Raw genomic sequence first — 27,236 nt, forward strand, 5'->3', positions numbered from 1 at the left:
CCTACATGATAAATATGTTAGTAAATAACCAAAATAGTATTCACTAATATGTTTTCTCGGGATATCAGCTGAGTTAAAATTTTGGAATGTTCCAAGCTTTCAACTGCTATCTCTGCAGCCATCTTCAGGGAAGTTTAACTCAGCTGATATCCCGCGAAAACATATTAGCGAACCAACGCCAAGAAAGCCTCAAATCATACATAAAATAGTATTGTTTTATAATATAATGATACATTTTATACTTATGCTTATCACCAAACACAAATTAAATTTAACAATAATAATTGTGTATTACAGTATATTAGAACTTTCTTCAAATTGATCAAAGCTCGATTAATCTATCAATTAATCGATTAAATTCAAATAGTCAATTAAATATTTTGATCGATCAACAGCTCTAGTTATTTTTATCACTAGACTAATAAAATTTTCCACGCTTCAAGCATTGTTATATTGTTTCATTAGTGGGCTAATCATACGTAAGAATCCATTTATGAAAATATGATTTCAAAATTTAATATGATACTCGACTATTCGGAAATTTCCATTATCCAACTTTTGATCTCATTTAGGCTAAATAATCGAGACTCTATTGTAGTGTCTTCGTTTTAATAGTTTAAATCCAATAAATTATTTTAACTTCATTTTATATCTATAATTAATGGCATGCTATACTAATAGAGATTCATAATTATTGATCAATTTGCAAAACTTACATGCGCCAATTCAATCTCAAATTCTATCACTTCGAATGCATCTACACTGACTCTTGTTGCTGGAATCGAAGCATTGCGAGCTTTAATAATTTCAAGAGCAGATCCCATTAACCAATGACGGTATGCTTCCAGCTGATTTCCGTAGGTGTATGGGTCAACAAGCATTGAACGAGGTAGTACCAATGTTGACTGGTCAATCTGAAAACAGATTAAATATTTAGATTATGTGAATATTTGTGAATTCAAAATAAATAATATCCTGAATGGTTCAAGACAATCAGAATTACCTATACAGTGAAACCTCTCATTTACGGACATTGAAGGGACGTAACAATCTGTTGTTGTTTTCTAATGCCAGGCGTTTGACAATAAAGTCATTTGACTCCAATATTTTTCAAAGATATTATCATGGTCAGCCACTGAAGCACAGATTTTGAGGTGTTCCGAATCCATTTCTTGGTTTGAGTTGCACAATGGACAGTTAGGGGACTGATATATTCCAATTCTATGCAGGTGTTTGGCCAAACAATCATGGCCTGTTGCCAATCTAAATGCAGCTACAGACGATTTTCGTGGTAAATTGGGAATTAACTGTGGATTTTGATGCAGAGAGTTCCATTTTTTCCCTTGGGATTGTGTTATCAAATTTTGTTTGTTGAAGTCTAAGTATGTAGATTTAATAAATCTTTTCACAGAGTAATACGTAGATTTAGTAACAGGTCTGTAAGTAGCAGTGCTGCCCTTCTTTGCTAAAGCATCTGCATTCTCGTTTCCCAGGATTCCACAATGGGATGGTATCCATTGGAATACAATTCTTTTATTGAGTGATATTAATTGAGAGAGCATTTTAGTTATTTCTGCTGTTTGAGATGAAGGTGTGTGTTTAGAGACTATTAATAGAATAGCTGGTTTGGAGTCTGACAATATAACTGCATTTTTAAATTTACTGAAGTGGCATAGAAGATTCCTGAGACTTTCACTTATTGCAACGATTTCTCCATCAAAACTTGTTGTTCCATACCCAAGAGATCTATAAAGTGAGAAGAGACAGCACGTAACACCTGCACCGGCACCTTGTTCTCTGGAGATCAAGGATCCGTCAGTGTATAAATGAAGCCAGTTTTGTGGAGGGTATCTAATATTAATTGTCTCTAAAGACAATTGTTTTAGTATTTCAGTGTTTACTTCTGATTTCAGTATTTCTTCTGTTAAATTTAGATTATATTCCATATTTAATAGAGTTAAAGGGTTTGGTTTAATTTGTAGGTTTTCTTTTAAATTCGGGATATTGATTTTCTGTTTTAATTCTTGAACAATGGATATGAAACTTCTTTGAGTTTTCAATCTACAGAGAGGACTGTATGAATGCCAATTGTTTCCTGGTAATCTAATAAGTTTTTCATATTGAATCAGTGCTTTTTCTTCTATTGTCATTTTGATGCTGTTAATATTAGTGAGGAATCTCATAGAATCTATTGGAGTTGTTTTGATTCCACCAGTAATGAAATCAAAACAACTCCAATAGGATCTGTCCGCATCTGGGAAGTGTCCTTTATTGGGAGGGAGACTCTCCAATCTAACAGTAAATTTGTATTATGCATTATGTATCCCTTCACGCTTTAAATGAAATGTATTACTGTAGTTTAATTCTAAATATAGTATACTACAGTAAATTCTTTGCACCTTTGAACTATAGTAGATAAGACTGAAAAAGGAAAATACAGTACTATGCCATGCAATTTTATTCTATGTCTACAGTTATGCAGTACTGTAATTTACTGTTTTCAACTTAACCATTACGTTCAGGTGCCATGTCTCTCGAAACAGAACAACTGATTGAAGTGAAGAAAATAATCCTACTAGCCCTATTGTGTGTCGAATACAATTTCACCTTGGACCCATCAGACAGGTTAAATTTTATGACTTTGTTTATCCACCCATTTCCAGGCAACAAGGGGTAGCCGGTTGGGCTAGTGGTAGCCTATGAGACCCTTATTGTCGTCTTTCATGGTAAGGAATTTCTGTACAGTTCTCAAAACTAAATTTTCCATTTTTGTAACACATTAGATTTTGAAATCCAAGTTCTGTCTGCAGTCAGGAGGTAAAGCAAGCTTTAGGACTGTGAAACAGCTGTCCGTGTCCGTGTCTGAGAGTGTCCGTAAAAGAGAGTTAAATTGATCATTATTTCTATATTATTTCAGTTGGGACATAAAAATCTGTCCGTATATGAGGAGTGTCCTAACTTGGAGGCGTCCGTAAGGAGAGGTTTCACTGTATAAGGAAATATAAAGGACATAAATGAAGAAGTTTTGATAATATTAAATGTTTATAATTGATTAAATGCCGATCTTACTCGTGTTAATTGTGTAAGCATGTGTGGCTTACAGCTGTTTCGGTGCTTCTTCACATCATCCTCAGAACCTACTAGATCTCAGCGTCATCTCAAACTTCACTGCCTGTTGTGTGGGTGCGTTTGATGATTTAATCAATTATTTATATTCAAGTGTTAAAAGTAGTGTACGAAAGATTCAACATGGATCAAATGTTTCTTTAATTTTTTTTCTCAATTACATTATTAAACAGTGCTTCATCTGTACATAATCGTGCTCCATTTTAAATACTTAACTAGTATCAACACGGCATTTTAGCTGTTACTATGAGAATTTTATTTTATTCTCATGAAATATTTCACATCAAGGAAATAATTCTTGTGACGTTTACTACATTAGTATTGAAACTACTCACTGTTAGGAATTTATAACTCTATTGTTACCAGTATAAATGCAATAATTGGAAGGGTGTGAATTTATGAACCTCATTTGTTATACAAATTCTGCAAATGACACTTCCACAACCTAAAGCAAGACAAAGAGCTAGTGGCATACTAGTTGGCATCAAAAGAGGAATAACTTTAGGCCTAACATTCAACATTATTAAAAAAATGACTGAGGAAGACAAATCTGAAGTAACGAATATATTATGCAAATCTGGCTTTCAGGTAGAAGCTCCCTGTGAAGCAGGCCTAATATATTCGTTACTGTAGGTACGTTAACAAAAAGCCACAATTTAAGTCACACAGAATTGTGTGCACTCAAAGTTGGGTTTCTGGCGTCTTGTCAGCCCATTTGAGTTGTGTGGATATAAAGGGAAGAATTGTGACGGTGTCTTGTATAGTTTCTGGAGTAGCTCAATCGGTAGAGCATTCATGTACTAAGCAAAGGGTCCCAGGATCGATACCCGGCCCAGGAACAATTTTTCCCTTGAAATTATTCACAAATCTGAAATTTGTAAAATAGAACTTTGGATAAATAACACTTCAAAATGTATAGCATATATAACCCCCTAATAACAAACCCAATTTGGACAATATAGTAGTTACACCAAAGACTCTCATAATTGGAGACTTCAGTGGTCATTCTAAAGAATGGGGATATTTAGGCATCAATTCTGTTGGTCATTCAATAGAAGATTTTCTTAACACCCAATCAATCCAATTATTATTCAACCCAGAAGATCCTCCAACATTTCTTCATTCCCATGAAACATCTAATCCAGATTTAACTCTAATATCTTCAGACATATATAACAAGGCAAGCAGGAAAGTTTTGGAAGACCCTGGACTTGGCCACAGAATCATTGTTACTTCTATTTTACTACCATCAGAAACCTACAAACAGATCTTATAACTGATGTTCTTGGAATTTTAAAAAATCCAATTGGACTAAATTCAGAGAAGACCTAGAAAATAACCTCTCCATTAATATGAACGAATCCCCAGAAAAATGTAACAATATAATTTGTGCAACTATAACACCGGTACTAAAAGGAGCAAAGAAATGGGTGCCCCGAGGAAAGATCCCAAGCTACAAACCTTTCTGGACAAAAGATTTAGAAACATTAAAAAAAAAGATTATTACAAAACAAAATTATTTCACACATAACAATAAATATTATACACGAACTGAAGGATTACCAATGAGTTCACATATATCAAGTATATTAGATGAAATCTTCATTCATAATATAAAACAAACACACATATTAAACACTGACAACAACAAACACGCAGAGAGAATAATGTACTGGCATCGATATGTAGATGACATACCGTAATAGTCCTATATAATGGAAACAAAAGACAAATAGAGAACCTACATCAATAACTCAACAAAATACATCCCAAATTAAAGTATGCGATAGAAACAGAACATAACCAAGCTATAAATTTCTTAGACATCACCATAACCAAAACAAATAACAGACACGAATTCAAAATATACAGGAAGCCCACCACAACTACAACACAAATACACAATTCATCAAACCATCCCGTACAACATAAACATGCAGCTTTCCGTACAATGACATACAGATTAATTAACATCCCAATGAACAAGATAACTATACTGAAGAACTAAACACAATAAAATATATAGCACAAGACAATGGATATAACCCTAACATGATAGACACACTAATAAGAAAGGCAAAACAAAAACAGAACAAACCAACACAAACACCACGCGAGAATAAATACATAACATTAACATATCACAATACCAATACTCACAAAATTGCAATTTCATTCAGAAAACTAAAATGCAAGATAGCATACAAAACAAATAACACAACACAGAAATATCGAAATAAACACATTAAACATTCAAATAAATATAATTCATCTGGGGTTTACAAACTAAAATGCAATAGTTGCCCACATTTTTTCATAGGACAGACAGGAAGAAACATTCAAACAAGGTATAAAGAACACTTTAAAGCTATAACCAAACCACACATCACATCAAATTACGCAGAACATATTATCAACAATAATCATGACTACAATAATATAGAAACAGATATGGAAATTCTACACATCACACCAAAAAGTCCACAGTTAAACATCTTAGAACAATACGAAATATACAAACATACAATAACACACCCACAACATATACGGTACTTAATACACAATTACAGTTTAATACCCACACATTATTCGATATCATGATACACAGCACACAAACAAACACCCCCCACCATAGGAGCAACAAACCCCCACCCCTACAACTGACGAATGCAAATGGCAGTATGCAAGATCAACAGGAACATCAGTAGTTCATAGGACACTGAAGATGACACAGAACCGGCGTCGAAACGGGCCGTCTGTCTAAGGTACATAACTTTTTTAAAAAATGTTAACACTTTTAATGTGTCGTTAAACAATTTTAAGTTTTTTAAACAAAGTGTCAACGTGAACCAGAATCAATGACATTAAAATTAGCTCGTGATACAGCCAGAAAACAAGCAGAAGAGAACAGTAATAGAGACAATTTTATAGACTGGAAGCTTGTAAAGTGGCCAAATTTAAGAAAGAAGTACTCTCAGTCAAAAGGCAAAGTTTTAACAATTTCATCTCTAAAATGGACTATAGAAAAGATGGTATAAAAGCTTACCCAAATGTATATCTAATATCACAAAGAGTAATCCACCAAGTAACTCACTTATAATTTACAAAAATACACAACTAACAGACCCCCAAGTTATTGCAAATGCCTTACATATACCTACAATAATACATAGAATCACAACAACTCACAAAAAGTTAGAAAAAAACATGAAAAAAATATGAAGGTGAACAAAAGAAGTGTTTTTACATGAAATACAAGAGAAGTGTTTGTTGATAGTTTCACAATCCATGAACTAGATGCAGCTATTGGGACTCTTTAAATCCAATGAAGTCCTTGGTCCAGATTTAATTCATTCAGAATTTATCAAGAACCTTGGAGACAAGTCTAAAAAACCATGCTGAACTTTTTACAGTACCTGCTAACTGGAAAAAAGCATTACCGGTATTATACCCATTTTGAAGAAAGGTAAAACTTCATCTAATATTAATAACTACAAACCTATTTCTCTGACAAGTCAGATATGGAAAATATGGAAAGAATGATTGCTGCACGTCTCAATTGGTTCCTTGAATCCAGCAACTTGTTTTCAAAACAGCAATCTAGCTTTATACAATACCACTCACCCAGTGGTGATATTCAAAAAGTTTAACAATCAGTTCTCTCATGTATGTTAAACATATACAGTATATGCCCATGGTAATTGCAAATATTACCTAGAAATATTTTAACAACCAGTTCGTCAATACTGGTGCGAGCCGGCCGAATATCACCACTGCACTCACCTAACGAACAAGTTGTTTATTTCAGTCAGAGTGTTAAAAAAGCCATGAACAAAAAAGAACATACTGCAGTTGTTCATATTTCAAAAAAATTTGTTGAGTTGTCAGATTTCTGTCATCACTTACTTTTTAGTTTCACAAAAATTAGACTTCAACAAACAAAATTTGATAACACAATCTCAAGGGAAAAAATGGAACTCTCTGCATCATAATCCACAGTTAATTCCCAATTTACCGCGCAAATCGTCTGTAATTGCATTTAGATTGGCAACAGGTCATGACTGTTTGGCCAAGCACCTGCATAGAATTGGACTATGTCAATCCCCTAACTGCTCATTGTGCAATTCAAATCAAGAAATGGGTTCTGAACACCTCAAAATCTGTGCTTCAGTGGCTGACCATGACAATATCTTTGAAAAATATTGGAGTGCAAGAGGTTAAATGACTTTATTGTCAAACACCTGGCAAGAGAAAACAACAACTTACTTACAAATGGCTTTTAAGGAACCCGGAGGTTCATTGCCACCTTCACATAAGCCCGCCATCGGTCCCTATCCTGAACAAGATTAATCCAGTCTCTACCATCATATCCCAACTCCCTCAAATTCATTTTTATATTATCCTCCCATCTACGTCTCGGTCTCCCCAAAGATCTTTCTCTCTCCAGCCTCCCAACTAACACTCTATATGCATTTCTGGGTTCGCTCATACGTGCTACATGCCCTGCTCATCTCAAACGTCTCGATTTAATATAACTAATTATGTCACATTATCAATATTCCCTTCAGGTAAAAATAAATTATGATTACATTAGTAATTCAAATTATCATAATCAGTAATATTCATAATGATACATGCACACACTTATAAATGCTGTCACTGAATATCTATACATAAAACTTCCCTACAGGAACACAAAGAGATTCACTGCAAGCACCTATTGGCGAGCGAACGACTGACAGAGAAAAATGTTTTGCAAGTGGACTTTATGCCTGACCAGGAACCAGTACCTGCGTTTTAAATCTCAACAGTTGCGAGATTGTCAAATCTTTTGAGAGAGTTGTACCAGTAAACTCTTTGTTTTATTTTTTTGTTTTTTTTTTTATTTTCTCATGTATCCCTTAATGAATTTATTCATTTTAGTCTCATTTTTTATATTACAGAGAATGGATTTTGCTTCTGCATTGGACTGACACCATACTTCAATTCTATTGGTATTATATATGCCTCTTTGTCTCATTATATGGTTCTTTGCTTCAGTAAAGTCTCATTTTACAAACCTATGGATCAACAATTGGCTCTCTTCTGACAAAGGAAAAATTTTACAGTCTGTACAAAAGAAACCAAATGACCTGGAAATGTACAAATACTTGCCCAGACATGTTCAAACATTTTTAACAAGAGCCAGAACAGGTCACATTGTCACTCAATTGTACCTACACTGATTTCACATTTCTGATAATCCTACTTGTCTGTGGTGTAATAATCATGATGAAGATCTGGAACACATTCTTCTAGACTGTCCATCCATAAACACAAAAGAAGTAAATTAAAATCATCAGTACCAGTTGCAGAAGACACAACCCTGCAGTATATATTGACTACACCCCACCTGTGGCTACTAGCAACAGGGATCTATAATGAACACCAATCAAAATACCCCTCATTTCTCGGGAAAAACAAAAACTGAATAGACTGCAGTGGACTATAGTGGACTTTATGTTGTCAGCAAACAGCTGGATACATTAAGAATATTGATTGATGTATCCCTTAATGAAATAAGTTGAAAATTTACAAGGTTTTTATTCACATCTTCATTCACAAGAACCACTACTTGAAAAAAAAAAAAAAAAAATTTCTACCATATCTTAAAATTTCAAAATTTTGGAATCTTTTTTGTTCAACCAAACACCATTTCCCCCTTAGCTCCCACAATTTTAAAAATATTTTAAAATTCTTTTGTCCATCCTGTTCCAGTAGGTTATGGCAGCAGTGTTAATTAATATCATCAAATTATTTGTAGTGTTAGTAGTATTTTTTTTTTTTTTAATTTTCCTGAAAATTTTCATTCAAATATATTTTTTTTTATTTCTTCTATTAGTAATAAGATAAAGATATTAATTCACATTGTGGATCATGATATATATATAATAACCACGAAAAATTTCATGCAATTATCTTTAATAATTTCTTCGTTATGAGGGAAATGGTTTGAAAATGTTAAAAAATTTTCACTTTCAGAGAACAAGCGACAAACTTACAGACAGGCGGTGTTGACTAAAACTCTCTTGGCGCATATTTTGGTCCATAGCTCGGAAACTAATTTAGGAATTTATCAAATTCTTTCACAGACAAAATAAAAATATATCTGTTCTTTGTATCAGTTAAGCTGGAAGTTCCCCCTAAAATAATTTTAAGTTACTTTTGTAATATTAGGAGAATCAGTATGAGCATTAAAAAATATATAGCCTAGAACAGAATTTCAGCAGTACTGTATAACAAGTCGATAATGAATGTATTGTGGGTTTCAACCAAAAATATATGGTAATCCTACATAACAAGATAATTCTGCAAATTAAGCTTTCAGGAATAACTCCCTATAAAGTTAATTTGAATAATTTCGAGGAAAAATTGTTCCGGGCCGGGTATCGAACCCGGGACCTTTGGTTAAACGTACCAACGCTCTCCCACTGAGCTACCCGGGAACTCTACCCGACACCGATCCAATTTTTCCCTCTATATCCACAGACCTCAAAGTGGGCTCTCAAAGTGCACTCAAATGTTGGTTGCTTGACTGTTGTCAGCCCACTTTGAGGTCTGTGGAAAAATGTTATGTTTTATTTAACGACGCTTGCAACTGCAGAGGTTATATCAGCATCGCTGGATGTGCCGGAATTTTGTCCAGGTCTGTGGATACAGAGGGAAAAATTGGATCGGTGTTGGATAGAGTTCCCGGGTAGCTCAGTGGCAGAGCGTTGGTATGTTTAACCAAAGGTCCCGGGTTCGATACCTGGCCCCGGAACAATTTTTCCTCGAAATTATTCAAGATAATTCTGTGCTGTCAAGCAATGGAGGAAAACATATTGGGGTTTGAGTTCGATGGTGTGTGATCTGTCACTGGTACGTTTACAAAACTTTCGTCTGTTGGTACGTGTTGTAGATAGAATAATATTATTTTAGTGTAATTGACCGTTTGTAAGTAGTAGGGCCTATAAAGAAATGTACAGGCTTACAGAGAGTTCCCATGCAGACCAGTCCCACTCCAACCTCCAACAAATCTGTTGTAGGATGGCAAGCGGTCAGGTGTCTGACAAGTCTGTGCATACTTCTCTACATTGACCAGTCCCACTCCACTCCTTACTGCTTAGCTTCCTCAGGACAGGTGCTCTGCACTACTGTCATTAAGCCGTTGAAACATTACTACCTAGGACTGCTGTATAAGAACTCTCTGTAAGTTATATATATGAAAATAAGTGAATACAGTCTACCGGTATAATACACGTTGGTTCAGTGAAAATGGAATATATTATGTTAATAGGGTAAATAATTGTAAAATTAGATGACAAGATTGAAAAATTCCCATAACAAGGACAAAAGACCACAGGTAATATGCTCTGTTAGTTACAAGACTTTATCATACAGCGATTCAGCATAGTTAAATATCAGTCAAATTTTTCAAAATACAAACAAACAGCTATGGGTGTACTTCAAGGAGCAGTGTTGAGTACAACATTATTTAATATATTTATCAATGATCTTCCCAAATTTTTGGCAAAGAAGTAAAGTTTGCATTATTTGCTGATGACCTCGTCATCTAGGTTTCAAAACCAAAGAATAAGCTCAAGTCATTGGAAACCCAAATTAACACAGCTATGACTAATTTGGAATATTGGCGCTCTACTAACCTAATGCAAGTAAATCCAGACAAAACTAAATATAAAATATTCACAAATGTCACTAAACCAGTTAACATAAACATCAAGCTTAATGGACTTCCCTTACAAAGAGCAATCAATTCACAATATCTAGGAGTCATATTTGATACTGTACCAGTAACAAATTATCTTGAAAAGATCATATTAATACCTGTACTGTAATAGAAAAAGCCCAAAAGAGATTAAATCTGTTAAAAAGATCAGCTGGCTGCAAATGGGGAAGCCAGAGACGTACACTAAATTCCACATATATGCAGGGCCGCCGAGAAGGGGGGCAAAGGGGGCAAGTGCATATGGGCCCGTGAGCAGTAAGGTCCCGTCAGATTAAGTGAGTCTGGTTACTTTTTATTATCACAAATAGTTATTCACAGATACATACCGGTACTAAAAATTTTGTAAGAACATTTGTTACATGAATGTGGCATATTAACCAACAATAGTAGAATTAATACAAATTACCACTTCATTATGTGAATGTTTAACTTTTATATAATAGAATATAGATTTCCCACGTTAGCAATCATCGACACGACACTTGACGGCTCCGGCATTTGCCTGAAATATGTTCCCGTCACTTGTACCGAAAACGTTCAATTAGCTTGTCCTCTTAGTGGACTCTCCCAAATCCAAGCCGGAGGATTACGTTTCCTTTTCAGTAGGGGCTACATAGTATGTTTCGTGACGAATCTTTCGTCTTTTCGTTGTCATTTGTCTAGTAAATTCTGTTCATTAGTGTTACGAGTGGACAATGGACAAGTAGAAGCATAAGTCGTGAGTTGAGAAGTGCAAGGAGAGACAGAAAAATTGGAACATATTAAGGAAGGGAGTAGAACTTTGTTTGAAGTTGGTGTGAAATTGACCTCCTTGTAAAACTAAAAAGTAGCAGACAAATTGCGTCATTGAATGTGTTGTTCGAAAACAAGAGCCTTTCCAAAAACAGTATTACAGTATTTCCAAAACTCAACAATGGAGAATGTGTTCCCAGAGATTGCCTAGTGTACAGTGAAACAAATCAGAGAAAACAGTACAGTGACTGATTTGTTTCACTCCACACTAGTCAGTCTCTGGCAACACATTCTTCATTCTTGGGTTTTGAAAATAATACTGGAAAGGCTCTTGTTCCGTCTCTTGGAAGGTTATTAGGCAGGTTGGGGATACTTTTTCGAACAACGCATTCAATGACACTTACAATTTGTCTGCCACTTTTTACTTTTCCAAGGTCGCATGTTACTTGCCATGACTCAGAGTTAGGAACTGGTGTGGGTAAATTTATTTCACTTGCACATATTAACACATCATTTTTACTATTGTTTGCTTGTTCTGATTCAATACTACTGTTATCAGAATTTTTTTCTAGACAGCCACAATCATCAGTATTCTCTTCTAAGTATCAACTATCTTCATTTTTGACAACCTGAACAGACGGGCTTGAGATTGGTTTATTTTCTGCACCTTCACTAACAACGCTCAATTTCACACCAACTTCAAATAAAATGAAGGAAATGAAAATGTATTCAGAGTAACAATGTGTCGGGAAAGACTGAGTAACCTTGGCTTTCTTAGTCTGAAGAGCGATCGTCTATGGTCTATGGGCAAGCAGATGGTGAGTTGCTGTTGTAGACTATTTTCAGCAGGACGCAAAAATATGCATGACGAGGAGCGCAGTAGGAGGCCAACCATCATCACAGACGACCTTGTGGAGCAACGCACCATCTGCTTGCTCATGACGTTAGGCCCATAGACCTGGCACAGCTGATGATCAATTTCAATTGGCGCTATGTCCTGTGCATTCAAAATCTTTATCACTGACCGCATTTCACACTCGGCGGGAGCTCGAATAGGAACATCTATCTTCAATCAATGCAACAAAGCTACTGAGAGCACTCGGGAAGTTCCGCTAGCACATGCGCCATGCCAGGACATTACTCTATCATGTACACGCAGTCGCTTCGCGCAACATATGGTTTGCTAGCTGTGGGACGAGTGGGAAAGTTACTTTATGGATGCGCCTCGTATGTAGGCCCTACTGAAGAAGAAGTGTGATGAATGTAATATATTGTGCTAATGTGAAGTTTCGCTAAAAGTTTTCAATGTAATAAAAGTGTAGGCTATATTTTTAGATTTGTATCTGTGTATGGGGTTATCTTTTATTTATTTTGCAAATAATTATTATGGTCAGAATAATTGGTAACTTGTAATTTTTAACTTATTTTTTCAATGGGGCCCGAGCACAATATTACACAGAGGCCCATAAATCCTGTCGGCGGCCCTGCATATATGTACATGAAACCTATCCTCAAATATTGTAATGAAACACCCATCACATGCACCCCACAGCAATGAAATAAAATAGAACAATTTCAAAACCAAGCACTACGTTTAATTATAGGTGCAGTGAAATCCACACCAATAGATCCAATGAGACAACTTACTCAAAAAAAAAAAAAAAAAAACACTGATACACGAGTTTCAAGAACAAGCAGAAATCCGGTATGAGAAATTAATCAGACTGTCTAATGCAGACTATTGGAGAAAATACAAAATCTTGCCTACTAAATTAAACACACAAGAAGGATTTATGCAGAAAGTTAAACGATTACAAACGCATCTCATTCCTCAAACTAACATTGAAATGTCACAAATCCGACAAAATCCTTTGTAATACATAAATATTCAAACTGGAAACAACTTATTGGAACCAAACCAAGACCAAAGGCTCTTTCCTTAAACACATCCAAAACAACTGTTGTTCCATTTTCACTAAGCTCTAGTTGTCTTAAATCTCCTCAATCTTCTTTTAGGCTCAAAATTCATCATTCTGATTGTTCTTCTCAAAATTGTGAATGTCCCATATTAACCGAATCCTCAGAAGTTAAGTATTTAGGCATTACAATTGACCAACATTTACGATGGAATAAACATATTACATATTTTATGCAATAGATTACGTAAAACAATTTATATCTTTGTTATACTTCCGTCATATTTACCAGTTAATATTTTACGTCTCATTTATTTAGCTTTATTTCAATCCATTCTCCAATATGGAATTTTAGGATGGGGAAATGCTTGTAATTCTACTCTCTCTCCACTAATAATAATAATAATAATAATAATAATAATAATAATAATGGCTTTATTTAACCTGGCAGAATTAAGGCTGTAAGGCCTTCTCTTACACTCAACCAGGATTAAAACTTGCTTCCACAGTTGAACATAAAATTGGATCGGAATTAAGTAATTACATACTGATACAATTTAGGTACATAATGAGATCAAAAGAGGTCGTTACATAAAATTTACCTCATAAAATAAAAATAAACATAGTGGAATATATATTAATGTTGTTAGAATCAAATATGAATCACATAAACAAATAAGCCGATAATTCAATAAAAAAGTGTACACAGTAAAAATAAAAAATAAACACATTAGTATACATATTAGTATTAGATTACAATTAAGTAGGATTTACATAATTAAACCAGAAACCGACATTTGAATAAAATGCACACAAAAAAAAGATTAATAATAAAAAAACAACACAGTGGTATACATATTGGCGTTAAGTGATAAATAAACACGATTTAGGTAATAAAAATAAGAAACAAAAAAAAATATAAAAATAAATACAGTGGAACACATTCCATTAAATATTTGCAACGCGTTAGGTCTGGCAACTCATCATAAGATATTTTTCTAATCTACATTGTAGTAGCGGGCATTACAAATGAAACGAACACACGCATTATGAACACGTTGCAGTTTCTGGCATAAATCCACCCTGAGATCACTGAATAAAACATCACAATAATCGAAATGAGGCATAATAAGAGTCTGTACAAGCATCTGCTTTAATTTAGCTGGATAATGGTACAATCTTTTTAATGAGTGAAGAGTGGAAAATACTTTCTTGCATGTGTGTTTGATATGCGTGTCCCAGGTAAGATTAGATTCAAAATGAACTCCCAGGTTTTTTACAGTTGAACTGAATGGAATGATTGCTTTATTCAGAGTCACAGGAGGAAGGTTCAGCTTATTAATATCGGGGATTAATCTTTTATTCGAAAATAAGATAGCCTGTGATTTATCTGTATTTTATCTGTATTTAAGTCCGAATTGTTGAGACCAAGATGAAACGAATTCGAGATCTTTATTGAGTCTATTAATACAGTCACAGTCTGTCAGGACTGGTGGAAATGTATAATTGAACGTCATCTGCATAAATATGATATCTGCAATATTTAAATGACTTGGTGATATCGTTAATATAGAGACAAAAAAGCAATGGACCCAATACCGAACCCTGGGAAAATCCTGACTCTACTGTCTGCCAGGAGGAGAACAGATTATTAAAGACAACACGCTGCTGGCGGCCAGTGAGGTAGGAGTGCATCCAGGTGATAACGGTGTCAAAAAAATTTAACACTCGAAGTTTAGTTAATAGTAGATCCATGTCAACAGAGTCAAATGCTTTGCTATAATCCAATAAAATTAATATTGTTGCTGGTCGTTTATCCATAGCCTTTCGTATATCTTTAGTTAAATTCAATAAAGCAGTGGAAGTGCTATGCCCGCTTCTGAATCCAGATTGGAAGGGGTCGATAATATTAAATTCAATCAGATATTTGCTTAATTACTTATGGAGAATACGTTCAAGAGCCTTTGATAGAACGGGAAGAATGCAGATTGGCCGATAGTCTTTAGGAGATGTAGGTGTGTTTACTTTAGGTATTGGATGCACTAAAACCGTTTTCCAAAGATTTTGGTAGGTAGAAGTAATGATGGAAGAATTAAAAATATGTGTTATGACAGGAAGCACGATATTGATTAATTTATTAATAAAAACAATGTTTATGTTGTCAGAGCCTTGCACTGTAGATCTAGTAGATCTAATACTTATTCAGAAAAGAATAATTAAAATATGCCTTAATAAACCAATTGATTACTCATCCGAGCGTTTGTTCACTGATTTTAATGTTTTGAAAATTAAACAGATTTATTATATTGCCTTATTAAATTTCATACATAAAAATCGTAATAAATTCAAATTGTATCATCATAAATATGGAACTAAAAGATCCGATTTTATACGACCAAAGTGTTTCACAAGCACATCTCTTAGCCATGGTACCTACTTTGGTCCAAGGTTATATAATTAAATAATTGAAAAATACCCAAATATGGAAAATTTTAGTATCAGTAATTTCAAAAGTAGCGTTAGGAATTTAATGTTTAAAGAATATAATATGTTGATTTAATATGTGTATGTATTTGTATGATTTAAATTGTTAAAATTGAAATTGTATTTTTAAAGTTAATTTATGCCTATAATTTTGTTTTCCTTGACCCACTTTGTGTCAAATAATTATCTTTGTTTGTGCTAAGTATGTGTGTAGATAACTCCCTGAGCACGAGTTTTCACTCCTTCAGGGAAAAATTAAGACTGCATTTTTGTACATGTTATTTTACTAACAATAAACAACAGTAAACAATTGTTAAAAACGATACAAATCCAAATGGAGCAAAACAATTAACATTAGAAACATTTAATAGCAAATATCGTTGTGAAACCTGGCTACACATTTACAGTGATGGAGCTTTACAAAACGATTTTGATGCCGCAGGAGCTGGAGGAACTTGTAAATTTTTCTCATTCTATAAAGAAGTCAGGAAGGACTCCACAAACATTGATGGAGAAGTTGAAGCTGTATTCACTATTCTAACCAATCTACTACAAATAAAAAATAAATTTTCCAAAGCTGTAATCTTCATCGGCTCAAAAGCAGCTATACAAGCTATAGCTAATATTAGTTCATAGAAAACTGACACAACTTCTGAGTACTGCACCCTGATCAAGCAGCTCCAAAAACTGGCAAGAAAATAGTTCTGCAATAGGTTCCAGCGCACTGCGGCATTACAGATAATGAATTGGTGGGTCAACTGGCTGCGAAAGGCTGCACCCTAATACAAAAACATATTACTCAAATATCATTTATTTCTGTTACATTAAATAAAAAATTTCAATACAAACAACAATTTTTGAACAGAATAAAGGAATCAGCTAAAGATAAATCATGGGAACCCCTCCCCCAAAATTTAAACATCATCCATAAAGAACCAAGAAATTCAGCAGTGACAGCCTTCTGCCTTCTGGCCGGGCATGATTGTTTGACAGCTCATTTATATAGAATCGGCATCTCCCTCTCACCCAATTGTGTGTTATGTGGAAAGAACGTAATCCTGGATAAGTCATCATCATCATTGGCTCAACAACCCATTGAGAGTCCTAGCCTTCCTCAGTATTTTATTCCAGCCGTCTCTACTTCTGGCCTTGACTGTCTACATTCGTGCACCAATAAAGTTGGCATCTTCGTTTACATTATCCTTCCACCAGCTCTTCAGTCTTCCTTTGGATCTGCTTCCTCCAGGATTGGATGTAAAGGCTCTTTTAGCGAGTCTAGTATCATCCATTCTTACCAGGTGTCCAGCCCACTGCAATCGACCAATTTTAATAACTGTTATAATATCTGGCTCCTTAAACAGATCCTATATTTCTTTATTATATCTAATTCTCCATTCATTATTTATTTTGACGGGTACATAAATTGCTCTCAGAATTTTCCTCTCGAAGATACTAAGTCTTCTGATGTCCTGTTTGTTCATAGTCCAAGTTGCCGAGGCATACATCAGCACCGCCCTAATAAGCGTCTTATATATTCTTATTTTAGTTGAGATGGTTAAGAATTTCGATTTAATAGTATATTTCAGTAATCCAAAGTAACATTCATTTGTTATAGATATTCTTCTCTTATTTTAAAGACTGATGTCATTGTCATTATTGATCATGGAACCAAGATATATAACAATTTTTACATATTCAAATTTGTAATTTTCAATTGTAAGATAAGTTGGTGCTTTATTAATAATGTTTCCTTTGCGGCTGGAGATATCATGGATAAGCACCACCTGGAAGATTGAGAAGCCTTGCCTGTTCACCTCAACATTACGGAAAAATACTGCACTGCAAGATGGCTCATGGCTTCATTGCCATGATACCAGAACTTTGGCTACCAACCAACCAACCAACCAACCAACCATATTGGTGTTCAATGAATGAGCTGCGTTTTGAGTATTAGTTTAATCAAAAGTGAATATGTGTTGTTTATTGTATATTAATTTTGTGTAAAATGGCACACTGAAGTCATTATTTGTAGAATTAAAAGAGAAACTGTTTTCAAGTTGGACGTATGAAACAAAATGTGCTTACAAAAACAGAAGATCGACACCGACCGAATTTACATATTAAAAAAGCACATGGAGGAAAGCAAAATATAAATTTTCAATTTTCATGGTATAAGAAATATCCTTCGCTAACAGAGTGTTATGAGACATATCGTCGTTGTTCCTGCAATAACTCCTATGTGACATATTTATCTATTTTCAGGTTTTTGCTCTATTAAATAACTTAAATAGTGATATAGCAAATAATATAATCTCCTATATGCAATTATATTTCTTTGTTTCGAAAATGTAGGAATTCACAGTCTCCTATGTACGGCTGCCATAGGATGAATAAATGTGTTTTTTCTTCCTACTGAAAACTTTTATATTTTGCACATAGGAGTTATTGCAGGAACAACAAATATATATGTATTCTGTTTCGGGATGAAAATGAGTGGACTTCACCTTCTTGAGGGGTCTGTCACAAAAAAAAAAGATAGAAAAGCCGAGAATCTTCTGCTTTATAAAAATATATAAAGGAAGCAAATTTTTTCAGCTTAGGCTACCCAATATTTATACCTTAGCTTCATCACTGATATGTAGAGCCCGAATTTTATGTAATTACATATTTTGTTCCTAAATATGTAGCTATAAGGAAAGCTAAAATGCCGGCGAATCATATCAAAGACATCATTATTCCGAAGTTTAAAGTTACATATTTTTACACATTTTGGTGCATAATAAATATTTTGGCATATTTTACACATTTTTACATATTTTGAAAGAATACACATTTTTTTCACCAATTTTCCCTCTACTTAATTCTTAAGTTATACGTTTCAAAATTGTTTATAAAGCTTATTTCTTCATCTGTAGTGGGTAAATATAATTTAATAATTAAAACAATAACGTATTCTGTGATAAAATGGACATTTGTTTGCAATGCTAATAGTGTGTATATCCCTTAAGAAGTAACGGTAAAGTAGGAACCACTGCGAAGGGGGGTCATTGTACTAACGCGGTGAAGGAAAAAGTGAAAGTTACCCTGTGGGTATGACCATTTCGCACAAACATCTCTAATCAGTTACTCTAAAAGAAAACAACAATTTCTTCTGTTTTCTTAAGAAGCTTATTTTGACAGGTGATACAAATAGCTAGTCTACTGCTATTCACACCCAAGCTTAAAGATTGGATTTCAATTGACGATTCCCTTACTGCGATGGTAAAATCGTGCTGTGCAAAGTTTGTGACAAATGCAATGGGTGCTCCATGAAGTCACAATTAGAACAGAATTTAAAAATTGAACTTCATGTGAGAAATAAAAAATGTGCTCCGTCGAAAAGAAACAATTTCTTCTTACACAAGTGGTGCTGAAACATTCTTCGTCTTGTACCAGTGAATTTAATAAAAATTTGTGCATGGCAATGGTTGCTGCAAACATACCATGGTATAAATTTGGAGTTCCAAAGTTTCAAGCTTTCGTATGCAAATACTGCAACTTCAATATTTCGCATGAATCAATACTCCATAAAAATTATTTGAACTCCTGCTACACTGACACAATGGAAACGATTAGAGCTGAACTTGATGATTCCTTCTTATGGGTTGCCACTGATGAGACGATCAATGACAGCAAAAATATGGAAAAATATTTAATTATTAATTGCGTCACCAAACAATAATTAATTAGGGTTGAATCACATGTGCACCTGTAATTTTTCATTAGTGTGCAAAAATGCATCTAATAAAGTTTAATTTTTAAATTACATACTTTTTTTTTATTTATTACATATTTATCTACATATTTTGCCATTTTTAGCCACATATTTATGTACATATTTCTCATTTTCATAGTACATAAAACCCATGCTCTACGGATATGTGTGTCAATTTATTATTATGTACTAAAAGGAAGGTGGGTATAAAGCAGATGATAATAACACATACTTATTTCCTTGTGGAAGTGGAATAAAATAAAGTTCTTAATGGAAAGCTTATAGTCCCAAAGCTGATATGAATATATCTTCTCTACAAATTAAAGAAGTATGTGTTTAAAAATTGATTTCAATAAATGTTTGTCATATGAAGATCCAGTGTTATAACAATTTATTATAAAAAGTCTGTCAACAACATACATTTTGATTTATGTAACTTATGTATACTAAAGTATTACTTACTTTCAATACCGGTACTTTTCTCAGTCTTAGAATCTCCTTGTTTTCCTTAGCAAGACTGTTGTGCAGAATATCTTGTAGGAGATCCTCCTTTGAATCAGATAACTGCAATGCACCACTCGGTAACTATGAAGAAAAAAAGAAACCAGTATTAATTATGTTGGAAAGAGTATGAGGCGTTGTGGATACTTTGTATTAGGAGCAAACTTGAAATCGTGATTCTTTGTTGAGTTCACCCCTACTATACGCAGTGCCTCATATATTCCATTGCTTTTTTAAATCAATTTTCTGTATTTTTCCTTATACAGAGTGAACCGTAAGTAATGTCATTAATTTCTCGTTCTCGTTCAGCAAAAGAATTTTACAATCTAGCAGGATAGAAATGGGGATGCTCTAGGAAAACTTTAAACACTACATACAAAATGTTTATACCGCCAGTGCTGACATACTGCGGAAAAATTTTAATTAATTCAACTTCCATAAACGAAATAGAATATGTTCAAAACCAAGCTCTCAGGCTCATTACTGGTGGAATCAAAACAACTCCAATAGATTCTATGAGATTCCTCACTAATATTAACAGCATCAAAATGACAATAGAAGAAAAAGCACTAATTCAATTTGAAAAACTTATCAGATTACCAGGAAACAATTGGCATTCATACAGTCCTCTCAGTAGATTGAAAACTCAAAGTTTCATATCCATAGTTCAAGAATTAAAACAAGAAAATCAATATTCCGAATTTAAAAGAAAACTTACAAATTAAACCAAACCCTTTAACTCTATTAAATATAGAATATAATCTAAATTTAACAGAAGAAATACTGAAATCAGAAGTAAACACTGAAATAATAAAACAATTGTCTTTAGAGACAATTAATATTAGGTACCCTCCATAAAACTGGCTTCATTTCTACACCAACGGATCCTTGATCTCCAGAGAACAAGGTGCCGGTGCAGGTGTTACTTGCTGTCTCTTCTCACTTTATAGATCTCTTGGATATGGAACAACAAGTTTTCATGGAGAAATCATTGCAATAAGTGAAAGTCTCAGGAATCTTCTGTGCCACATTAATAAATTTAGGAATGTAGTTATATGGTCAGACTCCAAAGCAGCTATTCTATCAATAGTCTCTAAACAGACACCTTTATCTCAAACAGCAGAAATAACTAAAATGCTCTCTCAATTAATATCACTCAATAAAAGAATTGTATTCCAATGGATACCATCCCATTGTGGAATCTTGGGAAACAAGAATGCGGATGCTTTAGCAAAGAAAGGCAGCACTGCTATTTACAGATCTGTTACTAAATCTACATATTACTTTGTGAAAAGATTTATTAAATCTACACACTTAAGACTTCAACAAACAAAATTTGATAACACAATCTCAAGGGAAAAAAATGGAACTCTGTGCATCATAATCCACAGTTAATTCCCGATTTACCACGAAAATCGTCTGTAGCTGCATTTAGATTGGCAACAGGCCATAATTGTTTGGTCAATCACCTGCATAGAATTGGAATATATCATTCCACTAACTGCCCATTGCGCAACTCAAACCAAGAAATGGATTCGGAACACCTCAAAATCTGTGCTTCAGTGGCTGACCATGATAATATCTTTGAAAAATATTGGAGTGCAAGAGGTCAAATGACTTTATTGTCAAATGCCTGGCATTATAAAACAACACATTTAAAGAACAAAAATAAAATTCTTTCAATCATTCATTACCATAATTCATTGCCCTCTTAAATTGACTGAGCATATTGGGAATTAAATCAGTGCCTTTCCCAAAACATGCTATGAAACGTTTCATATAAAACAATTTTTATCTCCAAAAGGAAGCAAAAACAAGCAAAATTGTATTAGACTGTTTTGTTTGAAATATCTCAAACAACTCCCTGAAATTATTGATATTACTTACAGTTCACTCTGTGAATATTAAGCTCTAGTAGACTCACTGTATCATTTAATGATATTGAATTGAATATCTGTTCCCTGTGTTTCTTCTGGTCAGTAACAGGTTGGAAGGATATTAATAGAGCCTACTTTCAGATCTCCTATATGTTTAAGCCAGAAAATTTATAGTAAAGCAATTCTTATTTTTTTTAACGTGTATGAGTTCTGTTCAACACTAGGTAATATAGAAATTTGGTAGATACATTTTCAGGCCAGTTTTGTCTGCATATAATTTCTAAACTACACGGCACATTCCAATAAAGTAAATGGAGACCAAGAGAAGGATAAATGTATCCAACATATCATTGAGTTGGAGTGAGTGACATCATCTATCTTCACTGCGGTAAAGGGGAAGTTTAGGCACGAATTGGCAGGTTCCATAGTAGCCTTGGCAGTGTAACTCGAGAATGCGAAGCAAAAGAACATTCACAATTGAGAAGCGTTTTTGCTAAACTCGATCGATGCACAAAACTACTTTTGTCAGAAAACGAGTTTTATTGTATACACAGTTTATGTTGTGGGAAGGAGATATTTCTAATCATCCTCTACGCACGGTATGAACCGAGTTGTGCAAAATCTGACTGTATGGGTGATACAGAAGCTAAACATCATATGATTGTGATATATAACTCATTTTCGCAAAATTTTGTATCTATCGAGTTTAGCAAAAACGCTCCTCAATTGTGTAAATGATTCGTAATGAACCAGGCTACAATCCCAATTGAGAAACAATCAATAGTCGACAAGTTAAATTGAAAAAATTCCAAAGTGCAATTGAATGAAGAGAGAAAATTCACAATGTCGAGACATACACAGCGCAAAGGGGAGTGGGAGTACAAGCTACGGGTAGCAAATGATACAGTACAATGGTTAATGTAGCAACCGACATATTTACTTTCAATGCATACAACGTTGGGACAGAATTTCATGTAACTACTAAAACGTTGAATTACATGACAAACAAAAATCTTTATCCCTCGCCATCTGTTGTACATGATTAGCTAAGAACTGCAAGACCTACCGTTAAAAAAAAAAAAAAAAACAATCCAAGCATCAGCTGCTTTATAAATATTAATATTGTAATGGTATGTGTATGAATGATTTGTCTTTGTAATCCGGCAGGATGTAATGACATGTATGAGTGTTGTTTATTTATAATTTTAGAACATGTGCATTCAGAAAAGGATTTTCGATGTGGCAAATTCTGATATGTTTTCTCGTTTCTACGTGCATGCATCGATGGCCCTTTGGCCTCCAGTTCGATGGTGCAGACTGAGTCATTCTGAGTTGATTAGAGCTGGAGCCATCAGCTCAGACCGGAAAGGCTTGGTGTCCGTGTTTGGGAACCATATATCTCAACCTATGATGTGAAGGTAAACTGGCCACTGTACTTGGATTTTTCTCTAAAACTAATTAAATTATAGCCCACTGAGATTTTGGTGAAATTATTTAAATTCTAAAAGATGTTTTCCTTTTCCTTTGAAGATCGGCCGTGGCACTTAAAGATTTTGCTAGGCTGAAACGAATCCACATCGTAAGTCTGCATGCTGTAATGATTAGTTAAGATTGTGATTTATTCTGATAGAATAACAAAGATCATGAGCTGATTATATATAGATAGGAGATGAATAATGTTGAATGACTGAATTTTAATTTTATCGTTTTTGTTAAAATAAATTCTCAGTGTCAGTTTAATGTTGCTCAAAAACAAACACAATTTTGTACATTTAGCTTGTCTAATTTTTCAACATTATGAAACTGGTTTAATCAAAGGTTTTGAGGTTTAAAGAGAATTGTTGGTTTAAGGTTGAGTTTACTTAGTGAAAAATAAAGTTTTGATACAAACTGCATATTTTGTAGTATAAGAATTTATTATAATCTTTGGTAGAGAAGGATAACTTCAGTATCATGTTACCATAATATCACTCATCACCTGGAAACCCTGTAAGTATGTAGCTACATGTCGTCGTTGTTCCTGCAATAACTCCTATGTGACATATTTATCGATTTTCAGTTTTTTTCTATTAAATAACTTAAATAGTGATACAGCAAATAATAAAATCTCCTATATGTAATTATATTTCTTTCTTTCGAAAATGTAAGAATTCACAATCCCCTATGTACGATGATGAATAAATGTGTTTTTTTCTCCTACTGAAAAATTGTGTATTTTGCACATAGGAATTATTGCAAAAACAACGACGATATAAGTCTCTCAGCTGAGTGCGCTCCTAGTATAATGGCAGTTGACATTGGACATATACGTCAACATATATGCCTACCTTGGAGTCGGCCATAAAGGTAAACATTGAAGGAGGAGAATTCGATCCCGTGCTGCGGACTGAATTCGGCGTAGCTCAGTGGTCAGAGTGCTTGGTATGTAGAACCAAGGATCCGGGTTTGATTCCCGGTGCCAGAGCGAATTTTTCTCCTCAAATATTAATTGTCAATATTACAGAGAATATTTTGTATGACAAATTAATAAATCTATAATATTCTCGTAGCTAGCAGTGCATATGTCTGCACAGATTACTGTGCACTTAACTGCTGAATCCCAGCCAAATAAGTCACTCAGCTGAGTGCGCTCCTAGTATAATGGCAGTTGACATTGGACATACGTCAACATATATGCCTAACTTGGAGTCAGGCCATAAAAGGAAACATTGAGGGAGGAGAATTCGATCCGGTGCTGTGGATTGAATTCAGCGTAGCTCAGTGGTCAGAGCACTTGGTATGTAGAACCAAGGACCCGGGTTCGATCCCCAACACTGGAGCAAATTTTTCTCCTCAAATATTAATAATGAATTTACTTTGATTGATATATTTTTAATTCCAAGGTCATTTCAAAGGTCACTTTAATAGTATATGAGGTGTACGAACAACACTGTTATACACTGCATAAGGATCATGTGCAGAGACTAAGTGGAAGGCAGAGAATAGGAAAGAATTGAGAATGCTGGGTTTGCAGTGAAAGGCGTGCCCTTGGGCAGAACACGTGTGTGTGAGCGTGTATTTTGAGAAGCCTCTTACAAATCCTGAGGAATTGAAATGAGAGAAATTTTAGCAGTCTATATATATTTTTGGGGAGGCTAAAAACAAACCATCATCTTTCTTATCATTCATCTCGGGGAAGGATTACAGCAAAGAGAGAAAATACTACAATGGAAGAAAACTGGATTTGCAAGTTACAATGGACAAATATTTAACATACCTTGCTGCATAATGGCAAAGAACATCATTTTCAAGACATTTTTATTTCATATTTGGAATTACGTTGGTAATTTTAATATTCTTATTTCACAACTTAATACAACATTAGCCAATATTTTAAGAACTTTAATTGAGTCACATTGTAAAATGTTGGTCATACCTGACTATATTCATCAGAAGTCAATATCCGATCACTATTATCTGGTATTTCATGAGAAGTTCCGGTACATGAAGTATGATGTTCAAGATTAGGTTTCTGAAAATATACAGAATTTGATATTACAAATTTAATAAGAGTAATTACAATACTCATTGGCCACTCCACAAAAAGTATTTCACATGTAGGTCTACAATATTTTAATAGATATTATTGATCGTCCAGCACTGTAGCACTATATCTATGAGAAAATAAATAAGATAACAGTAAGTTAATAACAAGAAGGAAGTGAGCAAATTTTATAGGTCCATCTGTGCCAGAAAAAGAATTTTTGAAAACAGTTATTCGATAAATTTATAAAATTATGTATTCTTCATCAGATGAAGTGGATGAATCTGAAGGGTCTAGTACAGGGCTGCGAAACTCGCAAGTAGGGGTGAGATATACTTTGACTCACCGCTGGCTATGTCGATGCCAGTGGCGTATTTGAAGGCGGTTTGTAAGTAACACAATACAATTCAGAACACTATAATAATATAATAGAGACAGCCGCATAATATTATTATTCGTGTTGGACATGTTCTAAAGAGGAATGCTGATAACTTTTAGCTTTCACCAATTTGTCAATATCGGGCTGAATATTTGAACATAATGTCAATTGGCACACTAAAGAAAATCAGTTAATCTGCTGCATATTTATATACTTGGTTATTTAACAACGCTGTATCAACTACGATGTTATTTAATGTCGATGGAATTGGTGATAGATGATATTTGGCGAGATGAGGCCGAGGATTCGACATACACTTCTGTGCAAAAGTCTTAGGCACCCGATGCAATATGTTTATATTGTGTTCTAGTTCCTAGAATTCAGAATGAAAGTAGTCTAAAACAAGTTAGAATGAAGTCTTACTGGTGAAATAAGTACAAGAATTCGTCTCCGTCATCAAAACCAAGCTTAATGTAAAACCATGGAAACACCACATTCCTTTATAGACCCATGGCCATGACACAACCCTCGCTCGGGTATATTGAGTGCTGTGTTTACAAATTGCATATAAACAGAACAAGTTGCAGTCAATACTGTGTGCTAAATGAAATGAATGTGTTTCTTTAAGAATAGAACAACATTGAAGTTAGTAATAGACTGAGTCTCTTCTTAGCAGGTTGAACAAGAAAAAAATGCAGCTATGGTAAAAATTTCAGTTGAAATGACATACAAAGTTTATTATTTGAGTGAGCGGTATCATTGTCAAGCAAGTATTGCACGACAAACTGGTGTATCGTGTTGCGCGGTACAAGAGATTCTGAGGGAAAAGCTACAGTTGGGGACATTAGATTATCGAAAGCAGACTGGCAGGCCCAAGAAATTGACTGCAAGGGATGAACAATATCTAAAAGTGACAGCCCTGAGAAGTAGAGCAGTTTCAAGTGCACAGCTGGCAGCAGAACTTTCTGAAAACAGTAATACTAAAGTACATGCATCTACAGTATGACGGTCACTCATCAAAAATGGTCTTCATGGACGTGTTACTGCAAAAAAAACCTTTCTTACAGAAGGGTAATAGGACGAAGCGATTATCATCCGCAAGAGAACACAAACTATAGGGAGTCAATAATGGAAACAAGTCTTTTGGAGCAACGAATCAAAATTTGAAATCTTTGG

At 34.3% G+C, this 27,236-nt stretch overlaps 1 protein-coding gene across 2 annotated transcripts in view; it reads right to left on the reverse strand.

Annotated features, from left to right (window-relative positions):
• The window catches only part of LOC138711821 (endothelin-converting enzyme 1-like), a 41,392-nt gene extending 15,385 nt beyond the window's left edge, over positions 1-26,007 (reverse strand). Inside the window, exons 1-2 of one of the 2 annotated variants that reach the window (XM_069843077.1) lie at positions 25,574-26,007; positions 20,243-20,365 (exon numbers count right to left, since the gene is read on the reverse strand). In XM_069843077.1, the coding sequence (XP_069699178.1) occupies positions 20,243-20,365; positions 25,574-25,726 (276 nt within the window). In that variant the 5' untranslated portion in view covers positions 25,727-26,007. Of the gene's footprint in view, positions 1-716; positions 909-20,242; positions 20,366-25,573 lie in introns of those variants that run through there. The other variant, XM_069843078.1, reaches the window with a different exon arrangement.
• Between the last annotated feature and the right edge of the window lie 1,229 nt (positions 26,008-27,236).

The sequence above is a fragment of the Periplaneta americana genome, chromosome 13 (genome assembly GCF_040183065.1).
Source record: "Periplaneta americana isolate PAMFEO1 chromosome 13, P.americana_PAMFEO1_priV1, whole genome shotgun sequence".
Classification (NCBI taxonomy): Eukaryota; Metazoa; Arthropoda; class Insecta; order Blattodea; family Blattidae; genus Periplaneta; species Periplaneta americana.